The sequence below is a fragment of the Capsicum annuum genome, chromosome 2 (genome assembly GCF_002878395.1).
Source record: "Capsicum annuum cultivar UCD-10X-F1 chromosome 2, UCD10Xv1.1, whole genome shotgun sequence".
NCBI classification, from domain to species: domain Eukaryota; kingdom Viridiplantae; phylum Streptophyta; class Magnoliopsida; order Solanales; family Solanaceae; genus Capsicum; species Capsicum annuum.
The window spans coordinates 113,315,614-113,335,824 of record NC_061112.1 but is presented as its reverse complement, the minus strand read 5'-3'; the positions used below and the strand labels follow the sequence as shown (position 1 = coordinate 113,335,824).

Below are 20,211 nucleotides of genomic sequence, written 5' to 3'. Positions count from 1 at the left end.
CTCTAACCCTCTCATTGACCTGCTCCCAAAAGGCCCAACAAAAAAAAGAGGGGTCCATAACACGGTTGACCCTCCAATATCTCATGCTAATTTAATTTGTACTTCTTTCTCTTCTTACAAAGATAACAAAGTAAACTCCCCCCACTTAGTGACCCACAGAATCTAGCTCATCCAAGACACTCAAGTGCCTGGAGCTGTTCTTCTCCCCATGACGGTGGGAGACCCTTCCACCTTCCCTAATAATTTGATGGAAATCGTCCTTCCCACAGACGGAGGCATTAAATAATCTTACGAGATCCAAAGAGGGAGCTCTTCAACTTACCTCGAATATACCCCTTCTAAACGTACATTCTACTCACATGTAAATTGAACCTTCTTCTAATGATATATCTTCCTCCACTCCCTAGAACATAATCACCATGACAATAAAACCCCTTTCACTATCTCACCTTTTAGCTTTCTGGCTGAAAATTTGTCTAACCAATCAGACAGTACCTCTCCATTTGGAGTGAGAAGGGAGCTCTATGATAATTTTCATTCCGGACCCACATTACCTTGCATAACTATCAATGGAATGCCTGAACCAGGGTCTCAGTAGCTTCGGTCCTAATGTATAGATGATGACCCTGTTCCAAGTCTTCAACTTCTCATTTAAGGAGGATATCACCTCTGCGAATCTGTCAGAGATGATCAACCATATAAGCCTAAGCTTTCTTTTCTTTCCTCCTCCCAACCTCCTTCTCCTAGCTCAGTGACTAGCTTTTGCAAAGAAAAATGGGGCCGACCCACAATCATAAGCGTTGGCACCTTTCAAAACAACCCACCCTCTCTCTCATTGAGCCTGGAAATGCTAGAAAGAGAAAATACCTTAGAGGCTCTAAGAGAATCCAACAAGGAGATAGAGGGAATTCTATCTCAACTCAGGATCCCAAAGGAGGATGCTGTTACTTTGGAAAGACTCGTAAACCTAAAATTCACAAAGCCAATTCATTAAATGGTGATTGTTTTCCTCCCTCAAGAGCTTACCAAACTAGACCTAAAGCTAAATCTCCTAAACCTTATACTAGGGAATCTCCCAAACCTTATACTAGGGAAAGGGAAATCACTAATGAGGGAACCCACTCCAACCCTTAAACCAATGATGATGAACTGCATCATTTGGAATGCTAGAGGTGCCAACAGTGCCGAGTTCAAAAGAAACTGCAATTCCATGATTAGTATGCACCAAACTTCCATCCTTGACCTCTTGGAGACAAGGATATCTGACCACAAAAGCCTTGCTGAGGAGTTAGGTTTATCTTGTCAAATCCAGTCTAGTGCTCTGGGAAGTTCTGGTGGCATATTCATCATGTGGAAAGATGACTCTATTGTCGTCAAGGACATCTCTATTGATCCTCAGGCTATCCATATTTCTGCTAAGGAATGATTCAACCCCTCTGAATGGATTCTTAGTATTGTGTATGCTAATAATGACTTCAATATTAGAGAGATCCTTTGGAAGCAGTTAAGTGTATGGCTAACTCTCTATGCTCTTTAGGTTGCAATAGGTGGCTGGTAGAAGGGGACTTCAATGAGATCCTTAAAGCCTCTAATAAAATTAGGTGCAATAGCATTAGTATTAATAGGTCCTCTCTCTTTTAAAATTGTATCAATTACTGAAACTTCATAGACCTTGGGTTCAGAGGGAGTAAGTTCACTTGTTATAATATGATATATATAAATAGAAATAATCTCATTCTAGAAAGGCTAGACATGTGTCTAGCCAATGATCATTGGATGCACCTCTTTCCTGAGGCCACTGTGCACCATATTTCCAGGACTCACTCTGACCATTCCCCCTCCCTATCCTTAGTATCATGAGGCCTATATAGGGCCTTTCTAAACCCTTCAGCATTGAATCTATGTGGTGCCACCACACGGACTTCACTTTCTTGTTGAGTCCTCATTCTAAGATTGCTATGATCTTACCACTGCCACCAAAGACTTTGAGCCTCAAGCTAAAATATGGAAAGATGAAGTCTTTGATAATATCTTACACAAAAAGAATCACGTCCTAGCTAGGTTAGATGGAATTCAAAACTCCCCAAACCACCCCAACAACCCCTTCCTCCATGAGCTAGAACATTCTTTTACTATGAAGTTTAGCAACATCCTTAAGCAAGAGGATAACTTCTGGAAGTTCAAATATAGGATCAAATGGTTAATGGATGGTGAAGCAAACACCAATTTTTTCCACACATCGGAGTAGAAACAATATCTTCTATCTTAGAAAGGATGATGGAACCTGGCTCCATGAACAGTCTGATATTAGAGAGGCCATTTCTTCCTTCTATACCTTTCTTTTAAGAATTGATCACCAATTTGCCCACCTCAAATGTATGGTAAACCCCTCTTCCCAGGGTTCTGTAAAGCTCAATAGTCATGGATTCCTAGAATCCATCCATGTGGGTAGAGAAATTAAAGAGGTTGTTTTGTCCTTTAGACATCACAAGGCCCTTAGTCCTGGTGGGATGTATCTCTTTATGTACCAAAATTTTGGGACATCCTGGGGCCCTCTCTTATTAAATTCTGTACTTTGTCTTCTTCTCTAGGCAAATGGATGATAAAGTTAACTCTACCTACGTCTGCCTCATCTCAAAGTGTAGGAATGCCACCACCCTTAAGAACTTTAGACCCATTGGTCTTTGTAACACCCAATATAAAGTCATCACTAAGATTATAGCCAATAGAATCAAACCCCTTCTCCACTCCATTATTGGCTAGTCCCAAGCCATCTTCTTCTCTAAGAGAAAAGCCTCTAATAATTCCATCATTGTACAGGAATACATCAACCACCAAACCAAAATAAAGGGCAAGAATGCTAACATAATCCTTAAAATTGACTTAGAAAAAGCCTTTGATAGGTTGGAGTGGTCTTTTATTAGGAAAGCCCTTGTCTACTTCAACCATCCTCCCAAGCTCACCTTTCTTATTATGTCTTGTATCTCTACCTCCTTCATTTCTATTCTCATAAATGAAGGGAAGACCCCTTTCTTTCATCCTACTAGAGGGAATCAGGCAGGGAGACCCTATGTCACCCTACCTTTTTTATTCTTTGTATGAAACTATTGTCCAAGAGAATCAATCATGAGGTTGATACCTTCTAATGGATCCTCATCTCTATCTGTAGAAGAGGACCCCCACATTTCCCACTACTTCTTTGCAGATGGCTTTACTCTGTTTGTTAAAGCTAATAAAGACAACTGCCTTACCATCAATAGAATCCTCCAAAGTTTTAGCTCCCACTCTGGGAAAAAATTTAACAACCTGAAAACCAAAGTTCTTTTTTCTGGGAACTGTAGTCCTGAGCTGTGTCAAGAGCTAGCCAGCATCCTCAATATCAAATCTTCCAACACTTTTGGTAAGTACCCGAGTTTTCGTATTTTTCACCAAAGACCCTCTAATGTTGACTTCTAATTCATCCTTGACAATCTTAATAACAAAATGGTTGGTTGGAAGACTGGATTCCTCAACATGGCTGGTAGGGCTACCTTAGCCAAATCCTCTCTTAGTATCATTCCCAACCATGTTATGCAATTCATTGACCTCCCTAAGAGAATGCACAAACATATTATAAAATCCAAAGAAACTTCTTATGGGGCACTACCCCCTATAAAAGGAAGATGTACATGGTTAGCTGAAATACTATTACCAAACTCAAAAGGGAGGGGGGTCTTGGTATGCAGAATTCCAGCATCAAGAATGACTCCCTTCTTTGTATTCTTGCATGGCGTTTCCACTCAAACCCTTCATCAACCTTGTCCAGGCTACTCTCGAACAAATTCAGTCATAAATATTTGTTTTACTTTTTTTATTAAATAGTATTAATTTTATAATACGTAAATGACATATAATAATTAATTAGAGGTGATTTAATAAAATCACGGAACAAACAGACATGTTGACAAACACGTACGGTTGAACCAGCTGAAGTATACATATCATAAATGTTTATTTTACTTTTTTTATTAAATATTATTAATATTTTAATACATAAATGACATATAATAATTAATTAGGGGGTGATATAGTAAAATCACGAAGTAAGCAAACAAGTCGACGAAAAGATGCCTGCTTTACCGTGTTTCTACATAGTAGTAATACCAATTATCAGATTGAAAGAATAAATATATTCATGATATGAAAAAATTAAGTAAATATTAAAATTGACAAGGAAAAAACTGATCTAACAAATCAAACGATTTTTTTTTTTTAAAAAAAAGAAAAACTAAATGAAAAAAATAATGAAATACTAACACTTGAGATGAGAGAAACGAAATGAAAGAAATAATGAAATACTAACACTTGAGATGAGAGAATAAAAGTACATGACATGAATGGAGTAATGACAGAGGAACCACACACCTTTCGAAAAAAAATCATATTTATGAAAATCAAGGTAATTTATTCATTCTCATGTATGGAGATATAGTTTTCAATGTATTGAAAATTTTAAAGTAATGATTAGTGTTTTAAATTTAGGTGAAAGGGGTAAAAATGTTTTTAAAAAATTACTTTATAGTGTGAATAGGTGTTTTTATCATTATGGTCAATTTGGGTCAAGTTTTTATGGCAAAAAAGGATTTTTCATAACTGATAATAATGGAGTAATAATGAATGACATAATGAAGGTGTATTTTATTTATTTATTTTTGCAGTTTTTTAGACATCAATTAAGGAAAAAAATGTTAAATAGGGAGAAAAAAGATAAATGACAATGCTAGTTATAGAGATATGCCGCATCAGTAGTCTTATGTTTTTACTTTATTAATATATACTAGTGAATGTGTTCGCACTTCGCGAGATTATAAAACATATTAATAAATTTTAAAGATGATAGTTTATAAATTTATATTGAGACTAAAAAGATTTTTCACACACACATATACTAATCAAATAACAAATATAAATAAATTTTGAATGATGTTTAATTTTTATAGTATAATTTTGTGCTTCAAACACGTTACATCTTAAAATTGTAATGCTCCAAACTTCTATAAATGAGCCAATTAACATATGAAAATTTGATGTGTATATTTTAATCAATTAGATTTCTTGATTTCTAAAAGATGAAAAAAAGTTTGCGTAATCATAATGTGTTGGTAACTATAATGTGATTTTGTTGAGAAAAACGAACACGAAAATTTAATACAAATTGAAAATCTACAGAAAAAGCTTTGGAAATAGTTAAGAGTTGAATCTCACCTCCATTTAATTGATGCCCTCTTTCGAGTTTGTATTATTCATGCACATGAAACTGTAAAGAATAATAGAAGAAAGGTGTAGTTGGAGAGACCTTCTGTTGGCCCAAGATCGTTAACTAAGATCAAAAGCTTCAATTAAAGAAGAGGAAGCTATGAAAGAAGAGGCTTTGTTATGGAAGAAAACTTCTTGAGTTGGATTGTTTTCGGGATTGGTTACAAATGTACAATGTGACCTAGATACATCTACAAGAAAAATCTAGTGATCTTTATATTCTACTACTCTAGAATATCTAATAATTCTACAAGATATTTATTCAAGATACTATACTAGGATATTCTAGAAGAACATATGATATTCATTCACTAGACTATTCTAGAACTATGATATTCATTCTTTCAAAAAATCTACTTTAGATATTTTTCACACTCCCTCTTAAAGTGATTTTTTGGAAGCTATCCAAACTCGTTACAGAAGAACTCAAACGAAGCTTTGAACCATGCCTTGGCGAAATTCTTAGCAGTGTTTTTCAAACTCCTTTGTCTTCTTCCAATAGTGAAGATTTTTCATCATCGATTTATCCTTTTCAAGTTTTATGATGTTGAGTTCTCGATCTCCCCCTTTCTTTAAACTCCTCAACAACTTTATTATCTGGAGACATACATGAAAAATTTTGGAAATCTAGGATTCAAGATTTTAAAACTTACTCTTTTAGAAGCAACTCCATAACATAAGGATATTTCATATGTATCAGTCTCATCATTTGATTTGATGACGATCTGATCATTAATTTTCTGTGAAGCCTTAGCACCATAATAGGATCCACCACTAAATTTTGTTTCTATCTTTTCAATCATATTGTATGTCTCTCCATCTGAATTAGGGCTTTACTTTGAACTTCATCATTCACTGGATCTTCAAATTCTTCATCAACTTTCAATATTTTCTCTGAGTCAGTGAATGACCTTGATGTGATAGATGATTGATCAGAGACTTCAACTTTTACTGCATCTCCTTTAATGCTTTCTCCGATAAAGTCATCACTGGCATATAGAGTTTCAGAAACTGTCTGCTCAAAATCTACTCTAATATCCTCCACATCCAGACATTTAGTGTCATTTTCAGGATATGCTTCTTTGATCTCCTTGATAGCAGCTATTGTTCCACCTGTCTGAACGTCTTCATTTTCTCATTTCTTATCAGTGTCTTCCTTTTTCACATGATGGATTGTATTATATCTGATCTAATATATTTTCAGATTTATGAAAGCTAGTACATCTATTGCTCGACTCTCAATTGCTAAGCAGTTTTCCCATCCTTCTTCTTCTTCTACAACTTTTTTAGTTAAAGCCATATTGCTCTTTGTGGCTCGGCAATATCTTCTTATGTGTCCTGCTTTGACACACCAATAACAATTGAGGGGCCTCTTACTATTATAAACAGACTCTTCTTTTTTTTTCCAGGATAACTTGAGCCACATATGAATTGAGAGTGAGGCATATCTCTTGTTTTTTCTTTAACGTTCCTCTTGTCAGCTACAAGAGCATTTTCTTCCCTTTCTTTGTCAAATTTACCTGTCAATGTTTTGGATAGTAACTCATGTGCCAATAATAAATTCTCAAATTCCTCTAGAGATGGTTGTTTAACCAATCCCTGAATTGATGTCACAAAGGGAATGTATTCTTGTTTCAAACCATGAATAATTTTTTTCTTATTCGTGCTTCAGAGATAGCCTCATCCGAATTTAATAAAGAGATCTCACAACATAAATTCTTAATTCTTAAGAAATACTCAGCAATAGAAAAATTACCTTGGGTGGCATTAGCCAATTCATTCTCAACGATCTATAGCCGGGCTTTATTTTTTTTTGTTGAACAACTGATCGAGGATCCTCCAAATTTCATGATTTGATTTACATCTTATAATATGATCAAATAAAAAGGAGGAGATGAACCTCTTCAGAATGAACTCCACCTTCGTAATAATCTACTTGCACTTCTTGTATGCACCACTATTCTCCGGTCCGTCGTCTGGAGGACTTGTATTAATCTCATTAACAATATCCCACAAATCCTCACCCACGAAGTATGATTTCATATATGTATTTCATACCTTGTAATTGGACTGATTCAACAACTCCATTCCCAGTCCATTAACACGACCGCTTAAATCCATTCACACAAACTAGTTGAATCGATCACAAACTCGATCTTGAAATAAATATAATCCAATCTATGAATTTGAATTTGATACTATGCAGAGAAATAGCAAAAGAAAGGTGCAGTTGGAGAGACCTTCTGTTAGCCCAAGATCGTTAACTAAGATAGGAAGATTCAACTAAAGAAAAGGAAGTTATGAAAGAAAAGGCTTTCTTATGAAAGAAGACTTCTTGAATTGGATTATTTTTTAGATTGGTTACAAATGTACAATGTGACTCCTAGTTATACTTGCCTATGGATGATTTTAGATATTCTTCTAGATACATCTATAAGAAAAATCTAGTGATCTTTGTTAGGGTTTTTGCCTTGGTTTTCTTACCAAATTTAAGTTTTACTTTTCTTAGAAGAAAAATAAAAGTAATACCATAATTACTTTTGTTTTTACTAAAAGAAAAATATGAAAAAATTTCATATTTGGCAAACCTCTTTCTTGGAGAAATGATTTTGGATCTCTATAAATAAAAAAGGAAACCCATCGACAGGCTCCTCAATTAGGCACCATCTTTCACTTTGGCACCTCAAGTGGACGTTGTTCACTTTTAGCACCTCAAAGAAAGAAAAATGTGTCACTTTGGCACCTTTTGCTGATTCAGCAAAAAGAGTGTATCACACTCGCTTTTGGACACGTGACAGGGGTATTTTCATAATTTTTTCATCTTTCTGCTGCACACTTTCAACCCATTAATTTTTCACCATTTTTTCCTTTTCTTAACACATCCATACACTCATTTTTAGCTAATATCATCAAAAAAACAACTGAAAAAAAATATTTTTTCCTTCTGACCCGACCCGTTTAACCATTTTCAGCTATGTTTAGCTATCTTCCTCAAAAGCCTAGTTGAAAAAAAAAACAGAAAAGAACCATTTTTGATGAAATTAAAGTTGTTGGCATAGTGGAATTGAGTAGGTGAGATTATATATAATGTCATTATAGTGACGAATTTGGAAACTTTTTATCTGATATATCCTTTCATATTCTGTTCAGTTGTATTGTTGCAAGCAAATGGAGTTGTTTCAGTTGTTGTACCAAATACTGGTTGATATGCTCTAGATAACAACAACCGCATTCACGATTTTGTATCCTTTGAAACTCTTGCTTGTCTATTCAGTGAGAACGGCCAGAAATATGCAAAATTGACTATTTGAAGAAGGTGGATTGTACAACGATTGTTGATGAAATTGAGTAGACAAAATGAAGTTGAAGTTTTTGAAAAAGATTCAGGTGATTTGGTCGGTGATAAAACAGTTGGAGTGGTACGACATTCCGGCGAGTCCAATCAACAAAATCGATCACCTTCTGAATAAATGTGTGTTGAACAAAATTGGAGAAGATGATTTAACGGGTGTGTGGGTTGGAGGGGGGAGGGAATTTGGATAAGAAGATGATTTAATAATTTAAATTAATTATTTAAAAATTATTTTGAAGAAAAATGAAAAGTGTCGGCATACTATTTTTCACTTTACATGTCAGCAGCGCGTGTGATACACACATCGTATATTTTTGCTGATTTAGCAAAAAGTGTCAAAGTGACACATTTTTATTTCTTTGAGGTGCCAAAAGTGAACAACGTCCACTTGAGGTGCCAAAGTGAAAGATGGTGCCAAGTTAAGGGGGATGTCGATGGGTTTGGCCAATAGAAAACCCCTCTTCTCATACTATAATCCAATAGCATCCAGAATGTAGTCGTTTAAGAGTCTTTATTTAGGGGGGATTTTCTCCTAATAATTTTTTTTATTTTTAATGTTAGTTTTCGATAGGCTTAAGTCATCGACAGACCCTCAAAGTTGTCACAAAAATTCACTTAGACCCCTCAACTAAGACATGTACCTATCAGGCCCCTAACCCACCAGAATTTTGATCCAATCAAACATTTTTTTCACAATCAGCAAAAGGTAAGTGGAGAATGTGTTACACTCGCGTGACGTGGAATAAACGATGAATTAAACAATGACACTTGGCATTGAATTCAAAATTAATAAAAAATATTCCATAACTAATTAAATTATAATTAAAAAAATTTATAACTTTTAAAAAAAATAAAAATAAACACCCTACCCACACCCTCCTCTTCTTCAGTAAGAACTAAACACCACCACCTTCCTCCCCCCCCCCCCTCCCCCGCCCCCGCCCCCCTCTTTTTTTTTTACAATTTTGTTGAATTAAATTTATAATTTTGTAAATTGAATTAAATTTACATATTTGTTGATTTGTGGAAAAAAATGAATTTTCATTTTTCTGATAAAGTTTTTTTTTTTCGACAAAGTTTCAATTTTTCCGACAAAAGTTTTATTTTTTTTGGCAAACTAATGGTGGAAAAGAATTAATAATAAGATTGAACTAACAATAAAAAAATTCAATTTGAATTCAAAGATAAATTCAAAACTAAGAACAAAAAAGGAGAAAAGAAAATTGGGCCCTTAGTGCCACCTGGCATGTTTTCATTCGTTATTAATTCAAAAAATCGTGCCTCATGCGCTCCCATTGTGTGGACAACACGCGGAGTGTCACGTAGGCAAAAAAGGCCTGATTGGATCAAATTCGGATGGGTTAGGGGCCTGATAGGTACAGGTCTTAGTTGAGGGGTCTAAGTGAATTTTCGGGACAACTTTAGGTGTCTGGCGATGACTTAAGCTTTTTCAATATGTAGGTCGCTTGACCAAATCGTATCAATTCTATGCTTTTAGTATATTTTTTCTTTGTCGTTTGAATTATCACCACAACGGTTTGCAACTAATAGCTTCCTCATGACGCCCTCTCGATTTTGAACCCAACAAATGGTATTAGAGCTTACGATTCAAAGGTTCAAAGGTTTGATGAAACAAGATTAATTAGGTTCAAAGTGGTTTCAAATCAAGATGTAACTAGTTTGACGATAATGATGTTTTTGTCCAACTACATGTGGAGACGATATTTCAATCATATTTTCAACAATGCTTCTGTCACATCTTCAAAAATAAAGCTCTCTTTTAATCATGTAAATGACTCTAATATTTTTAACCCAAAAGGGCTTATTTATTTTTTACCCAAAAGGGCTCCATTTTTAAGCATGACAAACAACAAAGATATATGAAGACTACGTGAAGAATCAAATTATGCATATGACATGAAGAAGGCGGATCAAGTCAAGAAAATCAAGCCAAAACGGGGAGATTTATTAGATTTTTGTCCTGATTTTTTAAGTTTTACTTTTCTTAGAAGGAAAATAAAAGTAATACCATAATTACTTTTATTTTTTCTTAAAGAAAAATATAAAACTTTTTCATATTTGGCAAACCTCTTTCTTAGAGGAATGATTTTGGACCTCTATAAATAGAAAACCCCTCTTCTCATAACATAACACCATAACATCCACAATGTAGTCGTTTAAGAGTCTTTGTTTAGGGGGAGATTTTCTCCTAATAGTTTTATTTTTGTTTTTTATATTAGTTTTCAATATGTAGGTCGCTTGACCAAATCATATCAATACTATGCTTTTAATATGTTTTTTCTTTGTCGTTTGAATTATCACCACGATGATTTGCAACTAATAGCTTCCGCATGATGCCTTCTCAATCTCGAACCCAACAATCTTTATCTTCTGCTACTCTAGAATATCTAAATAATTCTACAAGATATTTATTCAAGATACTACACTAGGATATTCTAAAAGAACCTATGATATTCATTCACTAGACTATTCTAGAAATTTAACTAGAAAACTATGATATTCATTCTTCCAAAAAATCTACTTTAGATATTTTTCACAGAAACCGGCTATGAAGTGAAATTGATGACAAACTTTGCTTGCTATAGAATTAGTAACTTATTTATTCAAATGTAATTGCTAAAAATAGTAATAGCAAAACCACATTTTTCTTAGTTCACACATTTGATTAAAAAAAAAAAAGGAAATGGACAAATATCTTGAGAGGGAAGAGATTAAAAATGGTGAAAACATGTAAATTAGAAGGTAAAAAATACATCTAATGTGGTAATTTGCGCAACAGTAGTAAAATGCTCCTCTCATTTTTCATGTAAAATATTAACAATGGTGACATAATTTTCAATAGAGAAAAATCATCTTAACAGAAAAGGACTGATCAAAGAATAATGAAGATATAGATAATTGCATGCGCACAAATACACTAATGGGAGAATGATATGTTGTCATAAAATATCACATAAATTGACATTTTAATATCTATGTAATAATAATAGGTGAAAGAGAAAAGTCAAGTGTATTTAGAGAATTTTGTCTATTTAACAAATGAAAAAAATGATAGAAAAAGTTTATTAGAAAAATAAATACATTTTTATAAGAATGTCACATGATACATCAGTTGACCATAATTTTATGAGCTTCCAAATATTTAATAAAGAGAAAATATAAATAAAATCAACTATCTTCAGGTTCAGTATCAACCAACTTTGACCATATATCAATGCTTTCTTAGTATCAGGATTAAGTGAAATACGATGAGGATTGAACACTTTCCTATAATTGGTTGTCAACTACATCACTAAAGTGGACGTCGAAATTTTCAAGAATGCGTGCAATTATCGTTAAAAAAATTTATCTTATATTAATCTATATTGACAAAATCACCTAATTGTGCTTCTAAAGGTATCAATAAATTTAAATTTTTCATTGAATAATTCAATTTAATTTTCGATACACCAAATACCGAAAGGTAGCTGCGTTATTAAAATTAGATATTGTTAGACAAATAACAATGTATTATATAAAATCAAAGTGATCCATAAGTTAATCTACATCCTGATTGAAACTAATCAAACTGTTCATGCGAAAAACACAAAAGCTCCACACTCAATAAACATAGTAATTAATTCTTCAAAAGTAACTCTACTAAACTCGAAGAAAAAGCTATCTAGCCTATATGCATGCTTGGAAGATGCAACAACTTTGTGTATTTTTGCTTCTTCACGGGTATGGATAATGTTGCCACGCGCACCTTATCATCATTGTGCAATAATATTTTATCTTTTCCTTGATTGGATCGGAGGCATACGTAAGAAGAAAAAGATGGACTTGAAACATGACACTTAGTATACCCTTTTCAGTTTTTTTCCACAATAACTTGCGATTTCATTTAATTTGACGAACAATAAAAAAGTTTTCCAAATTAAAAAGAAAATCAGCAGAACAACGTAAGATGATTGTATAATCTCTTATTTAAAAACGAGATTGGCAGTTGACGAAGTAACAATGAGTTTAACTTAGTGAAAAAATTTTAGGATGCTTTGGAGGAAAGACGAATAAAAGAATATCAATTATGATAAATAAAGCATCATAGAAGAAATGTTTGTGATGTTATTCACACAATGTGCAAGAGATGAACTAAATACCATTTAGCACAAAAAACAAAAGTCTAGAATGGTGGCAAGGTCGAAGCTCTCAGAGCATTTCATTTTTACATGTTTGCATATATATATTATGCCAAAAAATACATGACAATCTACACAAGCTGAGAAATACTAACCAGCAATACGAGTCATCTTTTCGAATAATTCAACTCAAAAATATAAAAGAGATATTACACATTTGAATCTCAATTTACGATTCATAATAAGCAGACTTCAATATTCAAACAAAAGGAAGATTATCACTACAGACGGATAAAAATGTACGTACTCCTTAGCAGAGTGAAAATTTAAGGTTATGTTCACAAGTAAATTTGAACATGGATAGACAAATAGACAACATAAGATTGTCCATAGAACATAATAGTACATATTTTATGTAACCTTCAGTATGACAACTTCCCCATATAAATAGGTTCATCCAATGACCAACCACACGTCTCCCTTCTCTTGCCATGTATGTGATGGATCGAAAAACCAATAAAATGGAAAACGCTTCAATCCGCAATTTTTTTTTTATATTTCACATAGTTTGCACATTTTACGTTTCAATCCATAATTTGTTTCTTATATTTCACATAGTTTGCACATTTTTCTTACCATACTATAGTGGGTATGAAGCATTACTATTGCCAATTGTATTGTTGTTGGTTGCGATCGACATTTGAGCCACGTTCAGAACCAGAAGAATCATATGAAGCATCGTTAGAATAATTAGGGCCTTGTAGGTTTTGTATACAATTGTATACTAAACAATTGAGAATTATAAACACAAAATTTTTGGAGGTTATGAAATTAAAGAGGCATGATTAAGAGCAAATGTTATGAAAATAAAAAAGATGTGATTAAAAGTAGATATTATGATTATGATTAAAAGCAGATGTTATGAAAATAGAGGTATAGGTCCTGAAGCTGATTTGTTGATAATATTTAATGAAAAATTGAAAGAAAAAATCTCAATAAAAAAGAGAAAAAAGATAAATATGAATGAAGGTCATTGGGAGATGCCACATCACCTCCTCTATAACCTTCCTTAATATTATATATGGATTAATGTGATTTTTATTCTTGCAATATTTGATCAAGGCATTTAATTTTCAATAAAGTGAAACATGTGTTTTTAGTCCCGTTATTAATTTTGAAAATATGTGATATTTAGGATATTTAGAATTATCGTACCTTCTGAGTAACAATACAAATAACATAATACATCTATAATTGAATCATGTCTTCAAATTTAGGAAGATCCGAGAGATTAAAACTACACATATCTATTAATTATAAATTAAATATACTTAATCGAAAATCATATAAACTAAAATTAGGATTTATCGATATTTGGGGTCTAAAATTTTAATCCCAAATTATTATGACCAATCTCCCTCTAATATAGACTATTAGACACTTACATGAAAAGTCATGTAACATTTGAATGTTAATACTAAAAATTACACAAATACACAACTTATGTTTTCAATATTACAAAAAATCTCAACTCCCTAAAAACATTACAAAAATCCCAACATATACACAGAATGCTATGTATATGTCGGATATGTTATGTATATTAATAGGGAGAGAAAGTAAAGTAATTAAAAAAGTGGAAGAGGGTGTTAATATTCCTAAATAACTACCCCAGAAGCCTTTCACCCAAGTCAAATTTGTGCATTGTTAACGAACAATCATATTTGCCGAATTATCGTTTAATAGGTTTTATCCAAACAAGCCAATTCTTCTTCCACTGACGGAAATTTTTTTTTTTTTTTTCCGTTCATGTTCATTGCATCGATCGATTCAGACCTCGTACCTATTCCTGATAAAAATAATTTCTATAACAACTTAAATTTTGTAAAATTAATTAAAAACTTCTACGGAGGATATCATTTTTTGGCTTAATATATATTAATAATTTCATCTGTTTTTTTTTTTTTCTGAAATTTCCGAATATAAATTGACGATACAAGAATTTTAATATGTGCAACTGCAATTGCATTGTCAAGAATTTTCCAATCAGTGTTTGTTAAAATTGGGAAGCATTCCACTTTTCGTTGACTCAAGATAACTATAATAAGTAATAACTGATGAATATGTTTAGCAGCCTAATTATAACACTAATGCTTAATGCATCTCTACTTTGACAAGATTTAAATATTTTCCACTTACCTTCGATGGTAATTTTCTTCAATTTTGTCGTAGGAGTTGGTTGAATTTAAAGGAAAAGGAAAAGAAGTCTCCCTCCATTAATTCATGTGAATATTTTGTCAATTTTATAGATGTTGAAGTACCACTAATGTATATTTTTTTAATCTATAGAGAAAATCTTTTGAACGATGTGTAAATATTTTACTATCTTTAAAAAAATTACAATTCATGGTTCAATTGCAATAACACTTTTTCGGTTGTTCTCTTTTGAATAAACATGTCACAATTAGTTAGACTCTAATACTCAAAATTCGTTGACTCAAAAGTTCCACTATAAAAATGTATAGTATGACCCTCATCTACAAAAATATATGATTGATAAAACTTCCTTGATTTATAAAACTAAATAAATAAAATGAAATATTTAGTTTTTAATATAAAGACTAAATAAAATAAAATTAAAATGGGTGTGCATTAAAGTATCAGCTATGTGCAGAATTTGGGGAAAGAGTCGAACTACAAGGATTTATTGTACACAATCTTAATTCATAGTTCTGCAGGAGTTTATTTTAATGACTTAAACCTATGATCTTCCATCACGTTAATTACAATAACTTTACCGATTACCAGAGGCGGATCCAGGATCCGACCTTTCCGGGTGCCAAGTAAACTTAACAATGGATGCGGAGAGAGGTGGCTGGTGAGGATGAGGCCGTGAACTTTGTCGGCGATGCCAAAAATTCCGACGGTAGCAACAACAAAGACCAAAAAGCAGAGAGCTATGATGATTTGGAAATTGGGATTTGAGAGAAATGTTTTTTTTTTTTTAATTTAAGGAGAGAGAATAAAATTATGCACTTTTTAATACAAATATTAACTATTAATATTTAAAAAATTCAATATAATTACTATTAATACACATATAAAAAAGAAGTTGCCAGCTAGTAGTTGCCAACAAAGGTCAAACCCACAACCCAGGGGAGCTAATGTGACACTTTGCCACTCGAACCAAATAGCACTTCAATTTTGTGGGTGGCATGTTAATTATTTGACGATATCTGTGTATATAGAGAGAGCTTCCGTCGAAATTTACGGGTGACGTGACACCCTCAACTCTCTTAATAGATCTGCCCTGCCGATTACTTAATAACGAAAATATAACAGCCAGAGTTAAAATAGGTAAGAGCACAAAGAAGTTCTCCCAATTTTAGAGCACAAAGCACGGGAAATGCTTTGTTGCTTTTGAAGGGATGATCGATAATGACATAAGAGGGAGGACAAATTAGTCAGAGACACACCAAATTTATAAAACAGCTATAGTAATGTTCTTTTTCAGCATCGTATTACTTATATTTTGTAGGAAAAATATTTATTTTAAAAATAATTTTATTATAGTGTATCATTTAAAAAGTTAAATGTGTAAACGTATTTTGAAAATCAAGTTAATTACTTGTCAGATGCCAAAGTGAAAAACCTTGTATGCATGTATGTCTCTTATCATATAACTTCTTATACTTGTCATTGCGCTGTTATACTTGGCATGTGCTAAGAATTTTCTAAAACTTATATAAAGGCACGATTTCGCAATCATACTTGAATCATTAAACAAAAAAAAAAAAAAAAATCTCTTTTCTATTCATAAGCAACGAACAACTCTTCTTCTTGTTTATAATATTTACTAAAAATAAATCACCTTTTTATTCTAATTTTTTTTCTAAATTATTCTTCTAGTTTAATTTGCTGATATTTGTATTAATAATTTTTTCTATTCCTATATTCTCTAAGGAAAGATTTATTTAATTCTGCGGAAACATTTCACGCTATTGAAATAGTTTCTTAGGATAGCGCCTAACACGACTCAAGTATAATTAATATATTACCTAAATAATATGATAGTAATATTTATGTTATATTCACGAGTATCGTTAACTTACTAAGAAGTATTTATATTATTGTTATAATTTATCAGAATTATTATATTATTAATTAATAAATTACTGTTATATTATTATTCTGCTAACAATTGTTATTGGAGTTTTTATCTCTGTTCCCTAACATATTTGACTGAAATGGTCTCTTATTAGATAGTGATAAGTAAAGTTAAGGTAAAAAGTGCTCACAAGTATAGTAAGTATTGAATTGTTTGTTTATTTCTACTCTTTAGGAATTAGTTCTTCTTCTATATAATTAGGACACATCCATTAAACTTTTCTTAGTAAGAACGGCAAAAGATTAAGCATTCATCAATGGATGCTTTGGATCTCTCCAGTATTGTCTTTATTGCTATCTCTTTTATCCTCACTGCTATTCTCTACCAAAATCATTCTTCCAAAAGTACTAAACTTCCCCCGGGTAGTTTCGGATGGCCCGTAATAGGCGAAACGATAGAGTTCTTGTTTGGTAGCCCTGAAAAATTCGTGATCGATAGAATGAACAAGTACTCTCCTGATATTTTCAAAACTAAAATAATGGGAGAAAAAACGGTTGTAATTTGTGGCCCTAATGGCCACAAGTTCCTCTTCTCGAACGAAGAGAAACTCTTTACTGCATTTCGTACTTACTCCATGCAGAGAATCTTTCGTTCTTATCAATCGAAACATTCTTCTCCTCCTTCTCAATCTACTGGGGTTATTCGCCAGCCCGGATTCTTTAAGCCCGAAGCCCTAGCCCGTTATATGGGGCAAATGGACTCTATAACGAAAGATCTTTTGCAAACCCATTGGGAAGGGGAAAATGAGATCAAAGCCTACCCTTTTGCTAAAATTTTGACATTGACACTTGCTTGTCATTTCTTTCTTGGAAGCACGAATAATTCGATAGCAAAGCTCGTAAATTATTTCGATGACATTACGTTAGGACTACACGCGATGATTTTAAACGTACCAGGGACGACTTTTTATCGAGCTAATAAGGCCGCAATTGCCGTTAGAAGGGAACTTATAGGTGTGATCAAGGAGAAAAAAGAGGAAATGATGACTAAAGAGGTGAAAATGCAAGACATATTGTGTCATATGATAGTTTTTAGGGACAGTAATGGGGAGTTGATGGGTGAAAATGAGATTGCTGATAAAATTATGGGGCTTTTAGTTGCTGGCTATAGCACTGTTGCAACAACCATTACTTTCCTCATGAAATATGTTGGAGAGAGATTTGATATCTATGAAAAGATCTTGACTGGTACATGCATCCTTTATGTCACACTCCTTTTATTATTTTACTAATCCTAGACATGTATAAACTGGTCAAGTCTTGAGTGTGACATTGATCAGATTTCGAGATTAATTATTTTGTAAATGCAGAGCAAAAGGAGATTGCTGCGACGAAGAAGCGGGGGGAATTGTTAGAGTGGGAGGACATGAAGAAAATGAAGTATTCATGGAATGTGATATGTGAAACTATGAGGCTAACTCCACCACTTCAAGGTACTTTTAGACAAGTCTTGAAAGACTTCACCTATGCTGGTTATACCATTCCCAAGGGTTGGAAGGTACTCTTCTAATAATTTTATTTCGATCATTTCACTATTGATGGAATGTATTCTTTTTAAAAAAAAAAAAAAAAAAAATTTTGCTATGTGAATAAAATTTATATACATAAAACGTAGACTTCTGATTAGAGACGGAGAAAACTCAACCATCTCCCTCAGTTGCCCTAATGGTACATGAAAAATATAGGAATTTGATAGAGTTCTACGGCTCCTTTTCATTTTCTATCTATATTTTCTTCCATTTCCAAAGTCTTCCTTGAATGGGTGGCACGTCCTTTGAAATATTAATGTTCTAGATTAAATTAATTAAATGTTTGGACAATATTAGATTTAAGTCAATTATTAGGAAAGAAAAGAGAGTGTGTATATAGAGTTTCTTAAGTTTTTAAAAGAAATGCTTCTGAAAGTTTAGTTGTATTTGAACATAAATTTTACTAGAAAAAAATATAAGTTTGAATTTACTTGAAGTATTTTCAAAAAAGTTTTTCAATATTTAACCAATTATTCAAATATGGACGTTCGTTATTTGCAAATGCAGATCAGTGGAACCAACAATTGCAAATATTTAACTTCGTTAAGCAAGCACTAATTAAAGTACTCCATTATTTATTGCCAAACATGCTTAGTTGATGGCGCAATAACCAGTTTAATAGTCTTATAATCAACCTAATTGATTAGTTCATGAAAGGTCAACTAAAGTCCAATTAATAATACACACCAATGTAAAAATTTTGAGACCAAATTCCATACTAAATCTTCTTTTAAATCTCCATTAATCTTCCAAGTCTTGACCCAATAATATTTTATGTGTATTTGATATGTAGGTTTATTGGACAACAAGTAGCACAAACAAAAATCCAGCATATTTTGTAGACCCTGAAGTGTTTGATCCATCAAGATATGATATATGTGATGGACCAATTCCATACACTTACGTACCATTTGGTGGTGGACCAAGAATGTGTCCTGGAAAAGAGTATGCTCGTCTTGCAATTTTAACTTTTCTCCACAATGTTGTAATGAAATATAAGTGGGAATTACTAGTACCCCATGAGAAGATTATTGGTGATATGATGCCAACACCACAAAATGGACTTCCTATTCGTCTTCATCAACATATTGGTGATATGATGCCAACACCACAAAATGGACTTCCTATTCGTCTTCATCAACACTAATGAGAAGTTATGTTGTTTGAACTCTTTAAAAAGTATTGTAATTGTATATTAAATTCTTCAAAAATTATGTGTTTTGTAGAATTCGATACTAGTGTTGCAATACTTTTGAAGAATCTAAGCGATATAAATTATCGTCGAAATATATACTAAAACTTTAATTTCTATCCAAAAGAGATCAATGGAAGTTGTGGATTTTTCCTTTTTTTTCTTCTTCTTCTTCTGATTTTTTTTTTTTAATTTGTCGATCGTGTTAAGTTTATCCGACTTTTAATTCTGCTTGTTTTATCGTGTATCTTCAAGAGATATACTACTCCGCTAAAATGCATGAAGACTATCATACTCATACACAATATCAAACATCAAGACTAATTATACGGTATCCTCCTTGTGGGTGATAGAATTCCTTTTGGAAGCGAAGGCATGAGCAAGACTATTGATTAACCAGTTTGCTAACTTGTCGGCTACGACACTCTATAGCCAAAATAGAATTTTGTACTTTAGTAGGTTATAAACACTTATAACAACAACAACGTACTAAGATCCACACAAAGGAGATCCGGAGAGGGTGAGATGTATACAAAT

General features: G+C 32.8%; 1 protein-coding gene across 1 annotated transcript; it reads left to right on the top strand.

Moving 5' to 3' along the window:
* The first annotated feature begins 17,020 nt into the window (after positions 1-17,020).
* Positions 17,021-19,828, top strand: LOC107859002 (beta-amyrin 28-monooxygenase). The gene is made up of 3 exons (XM_016703847.2): positions 17,021-18,141; positions 18,264-18,451; positions 19,276-19,828. Exons 1-3 carry the CDS (start codon positions 17,211-17,213, stop codon positions 19,627-19,629), a joined length of 1,473 nt encoding a protein of 490 aa, XP_016559333.1. The 5' UTR covers positions 17,021-17,210; the 3' UTR covers positions 19,630-19,828.
* The last annotated feature ends 383 nt before the right edge of the window (positions 19,829-20,211 follow it).